The following is a 15,931-nucleotide window of genomic DNA, read 5'->3' as shown; positions in this document are numbered from 1 at the left end:
TTTTATCTACACTTTACAAATTTACATATTTTTTGCTAAAGAAATAGATATTTAAAATACTACTCGAGCTATTTCAGATGTACTTTTTCTAAAAAAAAAGAAGGAAAAAAGTATCTTTATTTCATGTTTGTTATCTTATTTTTATTTTGGTTTGTTTCGGAAAGCTTCATGCTTCCCTCAGAGTCGCAGATTGTGTTGATGTTGCTTTATCTTGTCTTTTCTATACGTCTCTGAAAAATGGAGGCAAATATAATTTCTACATTTTCGCAAATAAGAGGACCCTCTTCCTTTCGTGAGCTACTGCTCCACCCTGTGTGAGCGCTGAAGGCGGGCGGAGCTCTTTGGATACTCGCAGCAGTGGGTTCAGGACAGTAGACTTCCTCCTTCAGTCGGTGAGGTGGAGGAGATAGTCAGCTTCAGTACGGGTTCTGGGATAATAAAAGCAGCCATGGTGCCAGGCGTGCCCTATGTAGTCGTGTTGGTCATCTGTGCCTCCATGTCCATCTCTGTCTTTGGTGAGTGTGACTGTTTAACTTGATAAACCGTCGCCGCTTTCTGACGGCTGGTTAGCCGCAGAGGTTAGCTTCAGGCGGGGTCTCGCACAGCACACTTCGGGACGACGTCAACCTACCGTCCCTTAATTAGAGGCTGACAGTCTCTAAAAAAGGTTATTTATTATGGCATTTTGTTAACACTAAAACGTTTTTCTTTAAATTATTTGTTTCAGCAAACTAAAGGAATGCCAACCAATATAATCACTTTAATGCGGGTTTGGTAGTTGGGAAAAGCCTATGATAAAACTAACTTGTCGAACTTTTAAGCAAAGTAATTTATCCACAAAGTGGTTGTTTATATATTTTATGTATTCATGTGATTTATTTAGTTAAAAGAAATTGGGGAAAACATTAACCAGCACTTTACTTTTACGGGAAAGGTAGGGGCCGCTTTCCTTGTTTCTGATTGGATCCAATCCCCTGGCAACAGGATGTATGTCACTTCCCGTCTGTCTAAAACCAGAATATGCTTCAAGTTAATGTTGACGAGTTTATTACAGAATTAGAGAAAATGTATGTGTTGCGTATTTATTTATTTTTGTAATAAAACATGAATTGTATGTAAATGATACATATTTATTGTTCTAAATTATAGTTGTATGTTAAAATAGGTTAGTGAAAGTGTTCTTATTTACATCTGAAATAAAATCAAACTAACAAGCAGTCAACATACTGAACCAAGCTTTCATTTCTGGTTATAGTGAAATAAATTCAAAGCACTATTTCACTTGGAAACCATATCTGCTCTTCAACATATGTAATCTTCTAGTTTGAACATCCACAAATTTATTTAGTCATCTGTTTATCTACCTCAACACATTTGAGTTGAATTAAACAGAATAATCATTATGCATGTATGAATGCGTATGTGTGGTTTTGGTTCAGACTGCTCCAGATATAAAGCCTAGCCATTATCAAGTAGGCTATTTCAAGGTACCACTTACATTACGTAGTGTGGTTATATTGGTAAAGAGCATACAATTACTGCTTGAAGCAATACTTTTAAATATCATGTTATTAATTGAAAGTCTCATGGAACTAACAATACAAAAATAGTTCCAAGATCAAAAGCAGCAATCCCATGCACACTTTCAGTTTCTCTGAAAGTAGGCCTCGTAAACAGCTATTAGAATTTAACCCCATGTGGTAAGGAAAACATTAAATGTAGTTATTTTTGATAGCTTGTAAGTTTAAGAACAAAATAGAACTTGCTGGAAAACTCCCACAAAGTTTTGCATGTCTTTACAGGGCATTTATAAAGTACTCATTCATGTTTAACCTTTCCATTCTTTTTTTTTTTTTTTTGTCACACTGCAGCCACAAACCTCAGTGAATTTAATTTGGAATTTTATGTTGCAGACATATGTTGCCGAAGTAATGTTGAATTGTTAAGTGGAAGATGCGTTTGGTGATTTTTAAACATGCCTTGCAAATTCAAATCTCAAAGGTGTGGTAACCATTTGTATAAAGCTCCCCTGAGTTAGAGCAAGTCGTTCAGCATTATTCTCTTTTTTTCACTCTACTTGAAAAATAGCTCAAAGTCAGCCTGATTAGATGGACAGTGCTTGAACGTCAATTTTCTTATTGGAAGGTAAACTTCATCCCTAAGCCAAAGGCTTTTGGCAGCTTTTGAAAGGTTGTCTTCCAGGCGTGATCAATATTTGGTTCTAGCTATCTTCCTACGAACTCTGACCAGTTTCCCTTCTCTGCAGAAGTAAAGCATCCTTATGATATGAGTCTACATTATAAATATGGTGTGTTCAGGATTGTGTGCAGTGATGGTTTTCTGTCACACATTTTGTTTGCATTAGTGCCTCAAAGTTATCCTTTGGTTTGATTTGACTGGAGCACATTTTTCTGAGTTTTCATGTGTCCCGTAATCCAGAAGTTTTCAGGTGTGGGAGAGCTATTGCCTATAAACATGATCACACTTCCTTGTTTTTTTATTTTTCATTTTGCTTGACTCAGACCAGTGATCTCAAACTCCAGTCCTCAAGGGCCAATGTGATGCAACTTTTAGATGTCTCTCTGCTTCATCACACCTGGCTCCAATATTAGCTAATTAGCAGAGGTCTGTAGAGCTTGACTACATGCTAGTGAGACATCTTCAGTGTTTAGTTCAAGTGTGTAGGATGCATCTAAAAGTTGCAGGACTGGGGTTAGGGTTATCTGCCTCGTACCATACTGTGACAACATAGTGGCAGTTTCAACAAATATGTAAAATAAAACTATTTTTCATAAAAGTTATGTACTGCAGCTTTAAGAAAATGCTGCTTAATTTTAAGACATGATAGGAATGTTTGCTCTTAATGCACACGCACACACACACACACGCACACACACGCACTCCTACCCTGTCCTCTGCCGACAACAGCCTGGAAACCCCAACTTCCTCAACGCCCTGTCACTATGGAGACTCGCTGATCTGAGGGACCTGAAGTTCCCCTTTTTGTCATTTCACAATCTCCTATTCATTTTTACTCGGGGGTTATATAAAAGAGAACAGCTGAGTATCTCCCCAGTAACTGTATTAAAATATTCATTTTCGTTAAAAGGTGGAATGTACCGGATCTGTTGTTTAGACAGGTTTCATGTTGTTTCAACATGCATGTAAGGCCAGTCTAACCTGCGAGGGTTGTTTAAATTTGTTTTTCAATTCAGATCACTTTAATTTAGTTTTCTATGAAGTGTCAATTTGGTTCTAAATGTAAATTCAAAACACTTTACTAGTTTGATTGATCATGTTGACTGGGTTGATTTCAGGATTCATTTTTTTTCTTTCCTAAGGTGATTAACAGGATATGTTTAACCAAATCAAACTATATTATAAACATATAAAGAAAATGTTCAAGAAGATGGTTAAATTGATAATTCTAATAAAGGATTTTTAAAATCCGATAGAAATGAATAAGCCTTAAAGAATATGGTGACCCAATGTAGACATTTTAAGTAATTGCACATTCAAGGGAAGCCTTATTGGTGTTTGTAAATTCATGCTAATTTTTAAAATGTCTTTCAAAAGTTGTTTCTTTGCAAGTAAAATAGTTGTTTCTGTGTTAGTGTACTATATGTGCTTATCTTTGTCAACAAAAGGCATTTAAATCAATTATGGTATTTCTTTTGTCTTATGGCAGATAAAATAATTTCCGAGTGTCCCTTTGGGTAGTCTTTAAAATATATTTGTTTACAATAACCATGTAAAGCTTGACTGAAAACTGCACCCTCTAAGCAAATCAAGTTAAATTGACTCCATTTAGAGGATTATCATTGCCATCGCTTTTGCCTGCAAACCTGTTCCAACAGGATGTTGTGTGTTGTGACTCTTTTAACTGGTGCAAGATGGTGTTGATGCTAGCTGAAACCTGAACTCCATGACCTGCAGTTTGCTAATTTTGTTAAATCGTGATCATCTTATTCAATGTCAACGTGTAAGCAATTAGTAAACTTGAGGATTTTATTATTCTACCATGTTTTAACGTGTAAGATCATAGCTCTTCTACTTTAAAGGGTTTAAATCAAGAAAAATAAAAATGATTTTTATGTGGATATCAGAGCTACAAACTGTTCCAGGCCACATGTAAAAAACATTAACTCAATCGTTAATCATAGTTTCAATGCTATGAAATTTAACCATTTAGTCGCTCATGTAGATGCCTAGAAGCATGACCGTTTGCCCTTTTTTGTGAATGAATAGTTTAAAACCCATCATGTATTTACTTACCTCATTGCATCCAGTATATTTGCACATGAATTCTAATAAATTTCTCTTGGTGTCTTCTCCTGCAGCACTTGACTGTAAATCATACAGGGATTCATACAATCTCTACTACAAGTCTAAAGAATGCAAATGGGGATCATTTTGCTGTGGTACCTGTACAAGCAGAGATTGCTGTTTTGATTTAAATCGAAAACTCACTGAACGCGCTCAAGAAAGATGGTAGGTGATTTAATTTTTCTTTATATCTTCATATATCAATTCACAATGTATATAAATGGGGAGCGAGTTGTTCCAGTAATTGTCATTTTTCATTAGACGTAACCTTTTGATTTTGGTAATTGAGAATCTGAATCTTGAAAATGGTACACAAAAAGTTGGACATTCTATTACTTAAAAAAATACATTTTAAAGATATTTGATATTTCCTATTTCTTCTTTACAAATAAGCACAGGTGATTTTTCAGATCAATATAAATGAGTATGTGTGGGAGTCAAAAGATGTCAACAATTTAAACAACCAACTTATGCTTATTGTTAAGAATATCAGTAGTATGTCATTAGCAGTGTTATTAAATTGGTTTCGATTTTGAGAGGAAAAAAAATAAAATCTTTTTTATTTCAGTCGTTTTGCCAAAAATAACCAAAACTTTCATATAATCAACATTTAGCCCAATTTCCACCAATTGAAACTGGCAAAACAGAAAACATGTAAATAGTGTAAATGTTAATGTCCTTTAAAGATGGTCTCACCTTTAAGTCCTGTGGTTATTTTATTTGATTATAACTGCTTATCTTTAGTGTGGCATATGTGCTTCTCTTTGTCAATGTGCTGTTGACACAAATATGTTTTACTGCAGAGGGACAAATGAAGGATCATCTTACACTAAAATAAAAAAGCATGGATATAGAAAGTAACGTCAAACATTGGTTGTGTTTGCCGTGGCAGCTAAAGAGGATTGCTCTCGTTTGTTTATTTTTTTCTGAATTTTCCTGTTGTTGCAGTGATGAAAATTTGGCAAGTTGGGGAAATATGGATAGGTAAGTTTGTATACATTTTCATGCAAAAAAATAAATAAAATCTAAATTTTTTTTAAAGAATATATTACATCAAAAATATTGTCAATTTTGACAATGAAAGTCTGATTGTAAGTGTACAAAACAAACATGACGCAGGAGCCTTGAGAACCACTTTCAGAACAAAATGACTTGATATTGTAGCTTTCTGAATAAATTATCTCTCACAATGTTTTTGAGGACTTTGGGGAAACTCTTCTTTATAGTTCTGCTTGAGTTTATTGCTGGTTGCAGATTTGTGTTTAAACCAGGCGGTCTTGGTGACTTAGCCCTAGAAAATTTCACACCTTCTTTTGGTTTGGTTCGCTTCAAATCTGCACAGTTGGAAGCACCACAAACCACCTAAACAGTTTCTCACTGCAGAGTATTGCTTAATAACGATCTCGTGGACATGAGAATGATGCAACATTACTAAAAGACAGAGAGAAAGAATCGGATTTCTGCTGAGAGATTATGTAATCATTGATGTCTGTTTTTCTGTCATCTTTTTTATTTTTTTAGTGATGACAAATTCCATAAGGAGTTCAGGGATTCCTCATATGTGGTCATGATTACTGGTATCGTGGGCTCCATCCTTTTTCTTCTTCTCCTCGTCTGCTGCTGCATCTGTCCCTGCTGCTGTATTTACAAGATGTGCCGAAGGCCGCAGCGTAAGTAGTTCTTACACCTGATTCACTTATGGCTTGTATTAAGTTTATTCAGTTTTGGAATTGGTTTTCTGAATGAAAACACAAACTAATAAAAAGGTACTGATACCTGATTTGACTTCCACCTTATAAATATGTAAATCTTAAATACCACTCTTCTTTCAGGACTTTACACTAATTTTAACTTTTTCAAGAGGTGCGCCAACCCTTTTTCATTGGGTACACCTGGCTTTTTTTACATATTGGAGCAAAAAATTGATTTGGAGCAGAAAATCTGAATTCTTCTTCAAATGTGACCTTCTCAAAAATAAGATCACATTTGCGATCTAATTGGTTACATGGGCACACTATAGATCAATGCATTTTACTATTATTTCTAAGATATTCAGTATCAATTTACTATTTGCACCTGTAAATTATTAACAATCATCCTTAAAAGCACAATTGATGAAATCTTTGCTGGACCTTGTTCCTTCCATGCTCTAAACTTAACCAAATACTATTCGGTGATTATTATAATCTTCATCTTGTCATGTAAAAATTTTATTATAAATTGTGTTTGCCAAGTTTGGATGGTAAACGTACATTACTTTCTTTTCCAGAAGTAGCTGCAGCCTATAAGCTGTTGCTCGTTGTTAATAATAATAATAATAATAATAATAATTAATATTACCTAACACATTAACATATCCAGCTAGCTAAAAAACCTAAATGGAGATTGGGCTTATAATGTGTTGACATTTTGCAGGCATTTGCTGCAGTGTCTGCATCGTGCTGCTGCACACATGTAGGCTTCCTGCACACAACCAACAAGAAACGCACTAGAGCTAGCTGTTTGCGAGCCTGTCAGTGCATGTATGCATGTAGTGGTGTGGCACCTGGCTTGAACACAGTCAGAAGAAAACTTGCACTTGTGGTTTTCAGTGTATTTGAACGTAAGACGGAACATCAGGGGACTCATTTCAGGACGTATGGCCCACCCACCACCTGACTTCCATTACAGAAATAGCACAGACGTGACATCGAGGGGCAAGCTGAGCAGAGGTTCATGAAGCCTGATGTTCTTTTTAGTCATCATCCTTTTGGATTATGACGCATTCAGTCGTCAAAGATAATTACTGCTTGTGGTTTGAGCCAAACTCGATACTGTTGCTTGTTTTCTTGCTTTAGTAAATTTGCTTGCTGCCTTTTGGAAAGTATATTGAAGCATGCATAGTATCTCAAACAGTGTTTTCATTTTACAGACTTATACAGTTTTTGCTTTTGTCACACTTCTGTTTAAGATCATAAAACTGATTTTTGGATTTACAAAGATGAGCCAATTAAAGGCAAGAAGCAATTTTCAAAGAATAATTTCTTGTATTAATGAGATAATAAGCTGCCTAATCTATGTGGCCTTGTGTGAAAAAGAAATTGCCCTCTTAATCTAGCTGATTCTCCCAGTCTTGGCAGCAACAACTGTCCTCAAGGGTTGGCGATAGCTGCCACGTATCTTTTACTTAAAAATCTTAATTAAGTAATCAAACTGGCCTTGGACAATTCTCCTGCTGCAGAACCTAAATGTGCTTGAGCATAAAGTCATAACATTACATCCAGGATTCAGGATTTAGGATTTTCTGGTAGAGAGCAAAATTCATGGATCAATAGTGAAAAGTTGTCCAGTTCCTGAAACAACAAAGCAGTCCCAGAGGAGCTACTGCCACCATGTTAGGCTCTCATTGTGATGCTTCTTTTCTAATATGCTCTTACTTTTACTCCAGATGTAAAAATAATATATACCTTTTAAAAGGTTATTCCTTTTGTCTTACATTTGCACAAAATGTATTTCCACAAGTCTTCAGAATTATCAAGAATCTGGAACGCGGATCTTGGCTGCAGCAGGAGGAATTTTGTTTGGCAGGCTGCTTCTGGGAAAGATCACGACCGTTCCATGTTTCCTTTGTTTATGACGCAACTGTGGTTTGCTGGGGTCACAGAAACCTAGAAAAGACTTTGATTATTGGGTTTCCTCAGATGTATGAATTTGTGATATCTTCATATTTGCTAGGTTATTTTTAAATGATTTTGCAGAGAAGTGTTTCTTCTCCAAGTCCAATAGAGAAATTGAACTAAGCTTTCCAGAAAATAGTTGCTTTGGATTTCATCTTACAATAGAAGTAGTCTGTTGAAAACAGCTTTTTGTGACATTCAGTTTTTGTAACTCTGGAAAATTTAAGTGCAACTATAAAGTAAATGACAGAAGAGATCTGAAATGCCATTATTTTTTACAGCATGGTATTTCAGTATTCATCCAAGTCTGAATGAATATGGAAAAAGAAAAAATGGAGTACGGAAAAATATTTGATTTTCCAGATTTTTTTTATTTTACTTTTATCTTCAGTTTTTTTAAAAGGACTGAAGTGTAACAGTAAATAATTTCAGAGTTATGTAAACTGATTTAAATTTAGATGATGTGCTTTATCTTTGAACTGCCACATCACTCCTTGACTTCTTCTGGGCCGTGACGAAACGCCAAACTAAAACTGCTGTGGTTTTGAATTTCTACAAGCAATATAGAGGCAGAAGTTCACAAACTGTTTTACAGAAACTGTGTCTATTCTGGAATAATCCAGTCCATACATGACAGGTGAAAGGGTTACATAATTTGGTAACACTTTATTTGAAGGGGGTTGAATAAGACTGTCATGACACTTTCATAAACATAACATAACACCTGTCATGAACATCAATAAACCTTCATGAATATTTATGACTGTTGTCATAAAGCATCATTCGGTAAATTATGACACTTTTAATACAAAGTTGACATTATTCAAAATGTCTTCATTATGAAAACTTGAAATTAAACAAGAAATCATTACTGTTTAAACTTTACCTTTAATAACATAAAGATACCTAATTTTTAAAGTGAAATCAGTAATACTTTTATAACAAATTTATATCAGTAATGATTTCTTGGTTAATGTCAAGTTGTCATAACAAAGACATGTTGAATAATGTCAACTTTGTATTAAAAGTGTCATAATTTACCAAATGACGCTTTATGACAACAGTCATAAATATTCATGAAGGCTTATTGATGTTCATGACAGGTGTTATGTCATGTTTATGACAGTGTCATGACAGTCCTATTCAACCCCCTTCAAATAAAGTGTTACCCATAATTTGAACTAGAGCAGCCAGAAAACATTCTCTCTTAACCAGGTCCAGTATTGTTGTTTGTTGAATTGCGGATTGAAGCAATGTCTGTTATAGGGGATCAAGGTGAATGCCTGTTTAATTCCTAATATTTTGAAATGAAATGTGTAGAGACTCTAGTATTAAAACCGCTGATGAATTGCTAGAAAGCTCTTTACCTAAAATGATTGTTGCACTGTAGCTGCTGTTACTACCATCTATTTGTCTGCTTTTAAACATTTTTTTTGTAAATGATTGATATCTTTAGCAGAAAGTTGAGTGCTACAAGCACAGTAAGGGTTGAAAATCCCCTCGTTTAGTCCTTTTATAAGATTTACTAAAAATAAAGAGTATTCTTGATGAAAAATGTGTGATGAAACCTTCAAGTTTTGTCTCAACATTATTTTAGTAATACAATGGCAATACACTTGTAGGTTTTTACTGAATTAAAGTATATAATGTTGAGATTGGGAATCTCAATCGATGAATCATAATTTGTATTGACACACGGAGCATAAAATCAGCCAAGAAAAGCATTCAGACTTTACTTATTTTATTAACTTTCAGCGCTGAAAGGAGACACTTTACCATTACATCCGAGAAGAGTTTCTAAAAAAGTCTGTGCAGCGTCTGAGGAGAAAGAGGAGGGTAGCTGATTATATGGACGGAAGACACTCCCTGAAATCATACCATGCCTCTGTGGCCTGATAAGTTTCTGTTTCTCGTGAGAATTGGACCTTGGTGTCTAACAGAATCAAAAATGTAACTCTTTACTATGGGCCCTTTGTCTAACAGCGTGTGACTCTTTCTCGGCCTTGGTAAAGCATCTCAACATATAATAGTAATCATAATGATTTAACTAATTTACTAATCTCAACAATAACTACTATGATTCACAAGTACATAATTTTCCGTGCTCGCGTGGCATGTGGATTCTTTCGCGAAATGCTCCACAAGGCTGATCCCAGACATGTAGATCTGGTGCTAAACATTTGATGTTAAGGTTTAACCGCAGTTGTTGTTTGGCTCTGACCAATTGGATTTTTGTACTGTTGCAGAGGTGTTTGTTTTTTTTAATTTTAGACATACTGATAGTATTTTTTTCTTAAAAAAGCCCCTAAACTATATTTACTTCCAGCAGATTAAGTAGATAAACAATCGTATGCTCAGACGTTGTAGAGAAGGATAGGGAACCACAAGACTAAAAAAATGCAACACAGAAAATATAAAAAGCTACTACTTTAAAAAAAAACAACAAAAAAAACAGCTACTACCGTTTTTTAAGCATAAAACACAAGTAAACCCGACAATGTGGCTTTCTGGCCCTGCCTTCTGGGATCAGATACAGGAATGTTCAGTCTGAGTCATTGCTTCCATGTCAACCATTGAGGGGAAACCTCAAGAACTGTTGACGTCACTTACAGGAAGTGGTTGGGAAGATGCCCACCCTTTCTTTAAAGGAATGATGTAGACATTTTCTTCATTGCACCTATGTCTTCAAGCAGAAATAGTGTGATGAGGTTTCTTTTCATTATAGATGTGGATTTGTCAGTTTTTCTTTTTGAAGAATGACTTGTATTCAGTGGACGACCTAAACTTTTGTTCTTTTGATATTCATGTTTTATGCTCACTTATAAAGCATCATCTCTCGGAGTCTTTCTAAAAAAAAAAAAAAATCTTTATCAGCATTAATGAGTATAAAAACACTCCTTATGCCAAAAATAATGATAAAACAAAAGGTTTGCTTATTCTCAGATGTGAACGAGATAAGATTCAATTAAATTCATGGTGCTATAAACATGTTGTCAGTTGATGGGCGTAGTTATGTGTTTTATCTATTGTAACTTTTCCATGTTAGGAACAACTTTTGACTTGTCAGATTTAGTGAAATCAGTTGACTTTTTTATCTAAGCAGTGCCTTAGATTGTGTGTCTTTCCTACTGAATCCTGTTATGAGAATCGTGCATTTTTATTTTGTCAGACATTCATCATCCTTGCTTGTGGTTTTCTTGCAGCTGTGGTTGCTACTACCACCCATACCACAGTGGTGACCTCTGCTCCTCAGCAGTACCCCCAGCAGCCAATGTCAGTGCCTGGACAGCCCCAGCCCTACCAGGCGACCCAGTATCCATCCTACCAGCCCATGCCAGTTCAGCCTGGCTATGGAACACAACCCATGGCTACCTCGCCCTATAAAGGACAGGCGTTCACCCCAGGACCACCACCACCTTATCAAGAAGCCAGTGAGTGTGAATTGTTACTTGAGTCCAGATGAATAAGAAAAGCCCGGAAGATGGCCACATGTTTGCGGTTGTCTTAAATAAATCCAGTCTACATTATTATTATTTTTTTAAAATCTACAACTGTCATGCAGATGTTATCACATATCTAAAATTACACAAGAGTATTTAGTCAGGTTTTTTTTCTCAGTGTAGTGTTTATGTTGCTTTATAGCTATATGAGATTTCTCAATTTCTGCTGCTGTCAGGTTAAAATTTCCTCTGAACAACTTTCTTCGAGTGTAAGCAGTGATCCAGAGGATAAATATTTCATTAATGTACTGTCTGGTCTGCAGTAAAGCTAGTATGACGGTGACTAAGCATCTTTTTCAGGAACTGGAAACTAAATGCAAACATTTATTCTGCAATAGAGTGAAAAACGCATATTAACAATAAATCTATTTTAATGGCAATAGTAACACACTTATTTGTAACCACATTTAGCAGATTAAAATATTTTCTAGTTTTGTTCAAAATGCACAAAGGAATAAAAAAAAATGTTATTTGGTCTCATTGTGAAACTAGTTTGCATATACAAAGACACATTACCTGTTTTTCACTGATTGGTTGTCAATTAGGACTGCCAAATTTATTACATTTTTGAATTCTGAAATTTATATAAAGTTCCTTAATTGTGTAGATTTTCTTGTAAACTGTTTAGGTTTTCCTTACAAAACCTTTTCAGAATAGCCTGTTGTAGATTTGGCCCGTCATCTCTGAAAGAGCGGATGTAACTAAGTCAGGTTTGTAGGTCTTCATGGATTTGTTCACCTTTTCAGCTCTGCCCACATTTTTTAATGGACTGGGTTTTTTCTTTCTGATGTCAATGCTAAAACATTGTCCAGAAGCCACTAGGTAACTGCTAATTTGGCTGTATGCTTAGAGTCCTTGCGGATGTGGAATATGATCTGTGCCCAAGCTTTAACTTTCTGACTGATAGCTTTAGATGTTGCACCAATATTTCCTCATAATGTTCTCTATCTATTGTATGAAATAGATAAAATAGATCTATTTATTTTCTATTTGCCATCTATTTTATGAAGTTTACCAGTCCCTCTTGCAGCAAAACACCCACACAACATGATGCTGCAAAAATAAAAATCTTATGTCCTGGAGTGTATTTGCAAATGTATCTTGCTTTTAAAAAATGGCTTTTGGGTTGGTGTTTACACTTGAAAGCTCCATTGATAAAACAGCACTTTGCACCAATCTAATGGTTGAATAACTAGTAGATTAAAAACAGAAAATATTTTTGTTGTTGAGCTCATATGTCTCAAAGTCAAATTCATTATTTTAGTAGCAAAGAGGGTGTTTGAATTAAACATGTTGCTTAATTTGTCGGTTATATAGTTTTTGATGAAAATTTGATAAACTGTGAATAACTAATTACAGACCCTGCAATTATCTTGATTAAAAGTTCCACCAGTACTTAAAATGCATCAATAAATATGCCTTCATTTAACTCAAATGTTGCGATAACTTGCAAAATCAGCAAAAAGGTTTTGCATGAAATCAGCACAAACGTTTTTGCTGATTTTGCAAGACTTGTCTGCTTTTGTGTCATCTTGTTACTCCAGAATAGCAGGAGAGGAGGTGGATTAACTACTAGGTTATGTTTGAGGGGGTTTTTTTTGTTTTTTTTTAAGTAAAAGGAAACGGATCATTTCTGTTTACTGAATGTTGCAAACCTCTCATGTGGTTAAAGGATATTTCTGGCCCATTCATTCTTATGCTTTTTCCCTTCTATTTCCAGTCGGTCCAGCCTACCCTCCCAGCCAGCCCATGCCTTACAGCCAGGCTGCGTACAACCCCGGACAGCCAGCGTATCCTCTACATCCTCCCACCTACCCACAGCCAAACGCTCCATCCTCTCACGCGGACTTCCTGGCACAGCCTGCATACAACCCAGATTATGTTGCACCACCCACAACCGGGTAAAAGTACTTCGTACCATAAATAAACTACAACGTTCCTGACATTGGCAGAACATGAAGAGAAAGTGTTCATTCCTTTAGTTGGATGGTAAACGTGACAATGTAATATAATGTTGAGCATCTGTTGTGTTCAGTTGTCTCGAAGTACAACGTGTTGATGCCCTTTGACTTGTTTTGCATAGACATTCAGCATGCATTCCTACATATGTGTAAACGTCTGATTTCAGTTTGTTTGTGGCTCCTTACACATCTTGGGGGAATAAAACATGAAGCCCTGTCTGACTTGAGTTTTTAAAGTGCGTAGAAATCTTTCAGCTTTATGAAGATGCCTCAAAACTTCCCGTTTGCCTTTTAAGTCCAGCTGAACCTACTGGACTCCATTCACCTTCAGAATTTGACTAAGGTGCTTTCATGTCTATGCTCAACACCTCAAATATCTGCCAGGTTCCTGCAGAAGTTCTTTAAACTTTTTCTGTCTTGTCATACTCTTGTTTTTATAATGTTTTAAAAAAGTGTGTATTAGTTTTTAGTACACTGCTGAAATACTTTTTTTTCTAAGCATTCTTTATTAAAGGGAACACTGACTTTGTCATCAGTTAGGAAAATGTTATAAAAAAACCCAATAGCGTACAGTTGCACCAATAAATCATCCAGTCAATAAATCGGCTTGGATTTACTTCGCTTTGGGAGATCTGTGATTGGCCAATACTCACATGTTCATCCCCTCCTGTCTACCGATCTTATCTGCCTGTGCCGTGAGAGTAACTTGACTGACAGACACACCTCTGAGGTCATGTTTGCAGTTTACAATATTTGCCCCACTGTTGCCAACTCGGGGACCTTTTTGTTATATTTAGCAGGATTTCAGACTTCAGAAACTAACGGAAATCAGATCCAAAATTGAAATCGGTAGGTCGGGCTTTTTCGGCCAGAAAACTGCAACTAGTGCACCCTTAGTTTTTATTGATTGTCAAATGTACATCTGTACACTTTTGCATCTGCAGCTTCATTTAGTGTCACTTCAGGTCTTTTCTCTTCAGTCTACTACACATTTAGACTAAACCAAAAAGGAATTTTGAAATGCAAGACACAAATGTGCCTTCATAGAAAGGTTGTGGAACCCAGATGAACATGTCCTGGCTTTGAAAAGTTTATTTTCTTTTGAACTGTTTATTATTTGAGCGCACCTTATAGTAATTTATTGTAATTTTCATTTCAAACAATGTATCCTGTTTACATAAATAATTACTTCATGTCTGTCATTTAGACATTCAGATTAGAGATTAATACATTTTATTTGAACTCAAATTACACTAAAATGGTTTACTTCAATAAAATATCCTTGTACCTTAATTGAACAACTTGATTTATGAATAGTTGATGCTTTTTTTGTATTTCCTGCGAAATTTTGTGTTTTCCTTGTTCTGTTGTCACTAAAAAGCTCAACTGTTTTTGCCATTTACTCAAGTCATTTGAAAATGTGTTGTTTTTACTTTCATTTTTTAAAAAGAAAAACAAGTTCTTGGTTTGCCTTTTCTCGCTGGGTATTTTTTAGTTTTTCAGATTTGTTTGAATCATTGTCACTGGGAAAAAAAAAAAAAAAACAGTTTAGGTTTTACTGTTTTTCCATCTTGTGATCCAAAATATTTTCCTTGTCGTATGTAAATATGTACCATTTATTTTACAGACTTTCATAAAATATATTTTTCCTGCTTCCATCTGGTTATTTAAATTCACTTTCAGTGAAAGGGTTAATGTGTAAGGCATTTAAATATTTTGGAAAATAAAAGTGAGGAAGGAAAAGGAAAGATGGGTGTTATGATCTTGTATTTAAATATTGCAACAACTACCGTTGTTGCAATCACAGCTGCCGATCTTTTTTGGTGTATTCTTACCGGATCCACATATCTAAGCACTAAAACTTCTGTTCAGTCTCCTCTGAAAAAGAAAGTTAGTTTGCGTAGAGTTTATCTATAATCACCAATTTTCAAATCTTGCTAAAGATTTTTAATTGAATTTATGTCTGGACTTTGACTGGGACATTCTAACATGATTATTTCTTTTATCTAAACTTTCCCACTGTAGCTTTGGAGGTATCTCATGTGTTTTGCAGCCTCCAGTAGGATTTCGCCCAGTATTCCCTCGTCTTTAGCTCCATCTATCTTTCCTGTCTATTCTGATCAGCCGCCCTGTCATGATGATGTAAAGTGTACCATATTGGTGTCCTCTGCTTTCAACAGGATTTCAAATTGGTCCACTAGACCTGTGGATGTTTCCAGCTCTTCCAGAACCACTTAATGCTCTCTTGAGACTTTCAGTTAGGTGAACAGACATGCCTTTGTAGCAATTCTAGCTTCATTTAAAATTAACATGTACTAATATTAATAATTTTGTACATGTTTGATGGCTTAGTAAATACTTGTTGAGCTAGGGAACAGTACCAGATTTTCTTGACTTTTATCTTTTAATAAGCAACGGCTGTTGGAGAGAGGCTGCTGAGATGTCTGATACAAGCCGAGTGCAGCACAGCGAAAGAAACGGCAACAAT

General features: G+C 35.5%; 1 protein-coding gene across 1 annotated transcript; it reads left to right on the top strand.

Moving 5' to 3' along the window:
- The first annotated feature begins 299 nt into the window (after positions 1-299).
- On the top strand, positions 300-13,978 carry LOC106947072 (protein shisa-5-like). The gene is made up of 6 exons (XM_015031863.1): positions 300-515; positions 4,341-4,491; positions 5,275-5,310; positions 5,848-5,996; positions 11,186-11,413; positions 13,203-13,978. Exons 1-6 carry the CDS (start codon positions 449-451, stop codon positions 13,385-13,387), a joined length of 816 nt encoding a protein of 271 aa, XP_014887349.1. The 5' UTR covers positions 300-448; the 3' UTR covers positions 13,388-13,978.
- The last annotated feature ends 1,953 nt before the right edge of the window (positions 13,979-15,931 follow it).

This window comes from Poecilia latipinna, unplaced genomic scaffold (genome assembly GCF_001443285.1).
Source record: "Poecilia latipinna isolate Pla-1442-1.1 unplaced genomic scaffold, P_latipinna-1.0 Scaffold221, whole genome shotgun sequence".
Lineage (NCBI taxonomy): Eukaryota > Metazoa > Chordata > Actinopteri > Cyprinodontiformes > Poeciliidae > Poecilia > Poecilia latipinna.
The sequence above is the reverse complement of the archived record's forward strand: the minus strand, read 5'-3'. Positions and strand labels throughout refer to the sequence as shown.

Excerpts from the sequence above, each read along its gene's own strand:
- LOC106947072 (XM_015031863.1), top strand. The coding sequence starts at position 449 with ATGGTGCCAGGCGTGCCCTATGTAGTCGTGTTGGTCATCTGTGCCTCC. Across the intron at positions 516-4,340 it reads CATGTCCATCTCTGTCTTTG|CACTTGACTGTAAATCATAC; the intron begins GTGAGTGTGACT and ends CTTCTCCTGCAG. Across the intron at positions 5,311-5,847 it reads AGTTGGGGAAATATGGATAG|TGATGACAAATTCCATAAGG; the intron begins GTAAGTTTGTAT and ends TTATTTTTTTAG.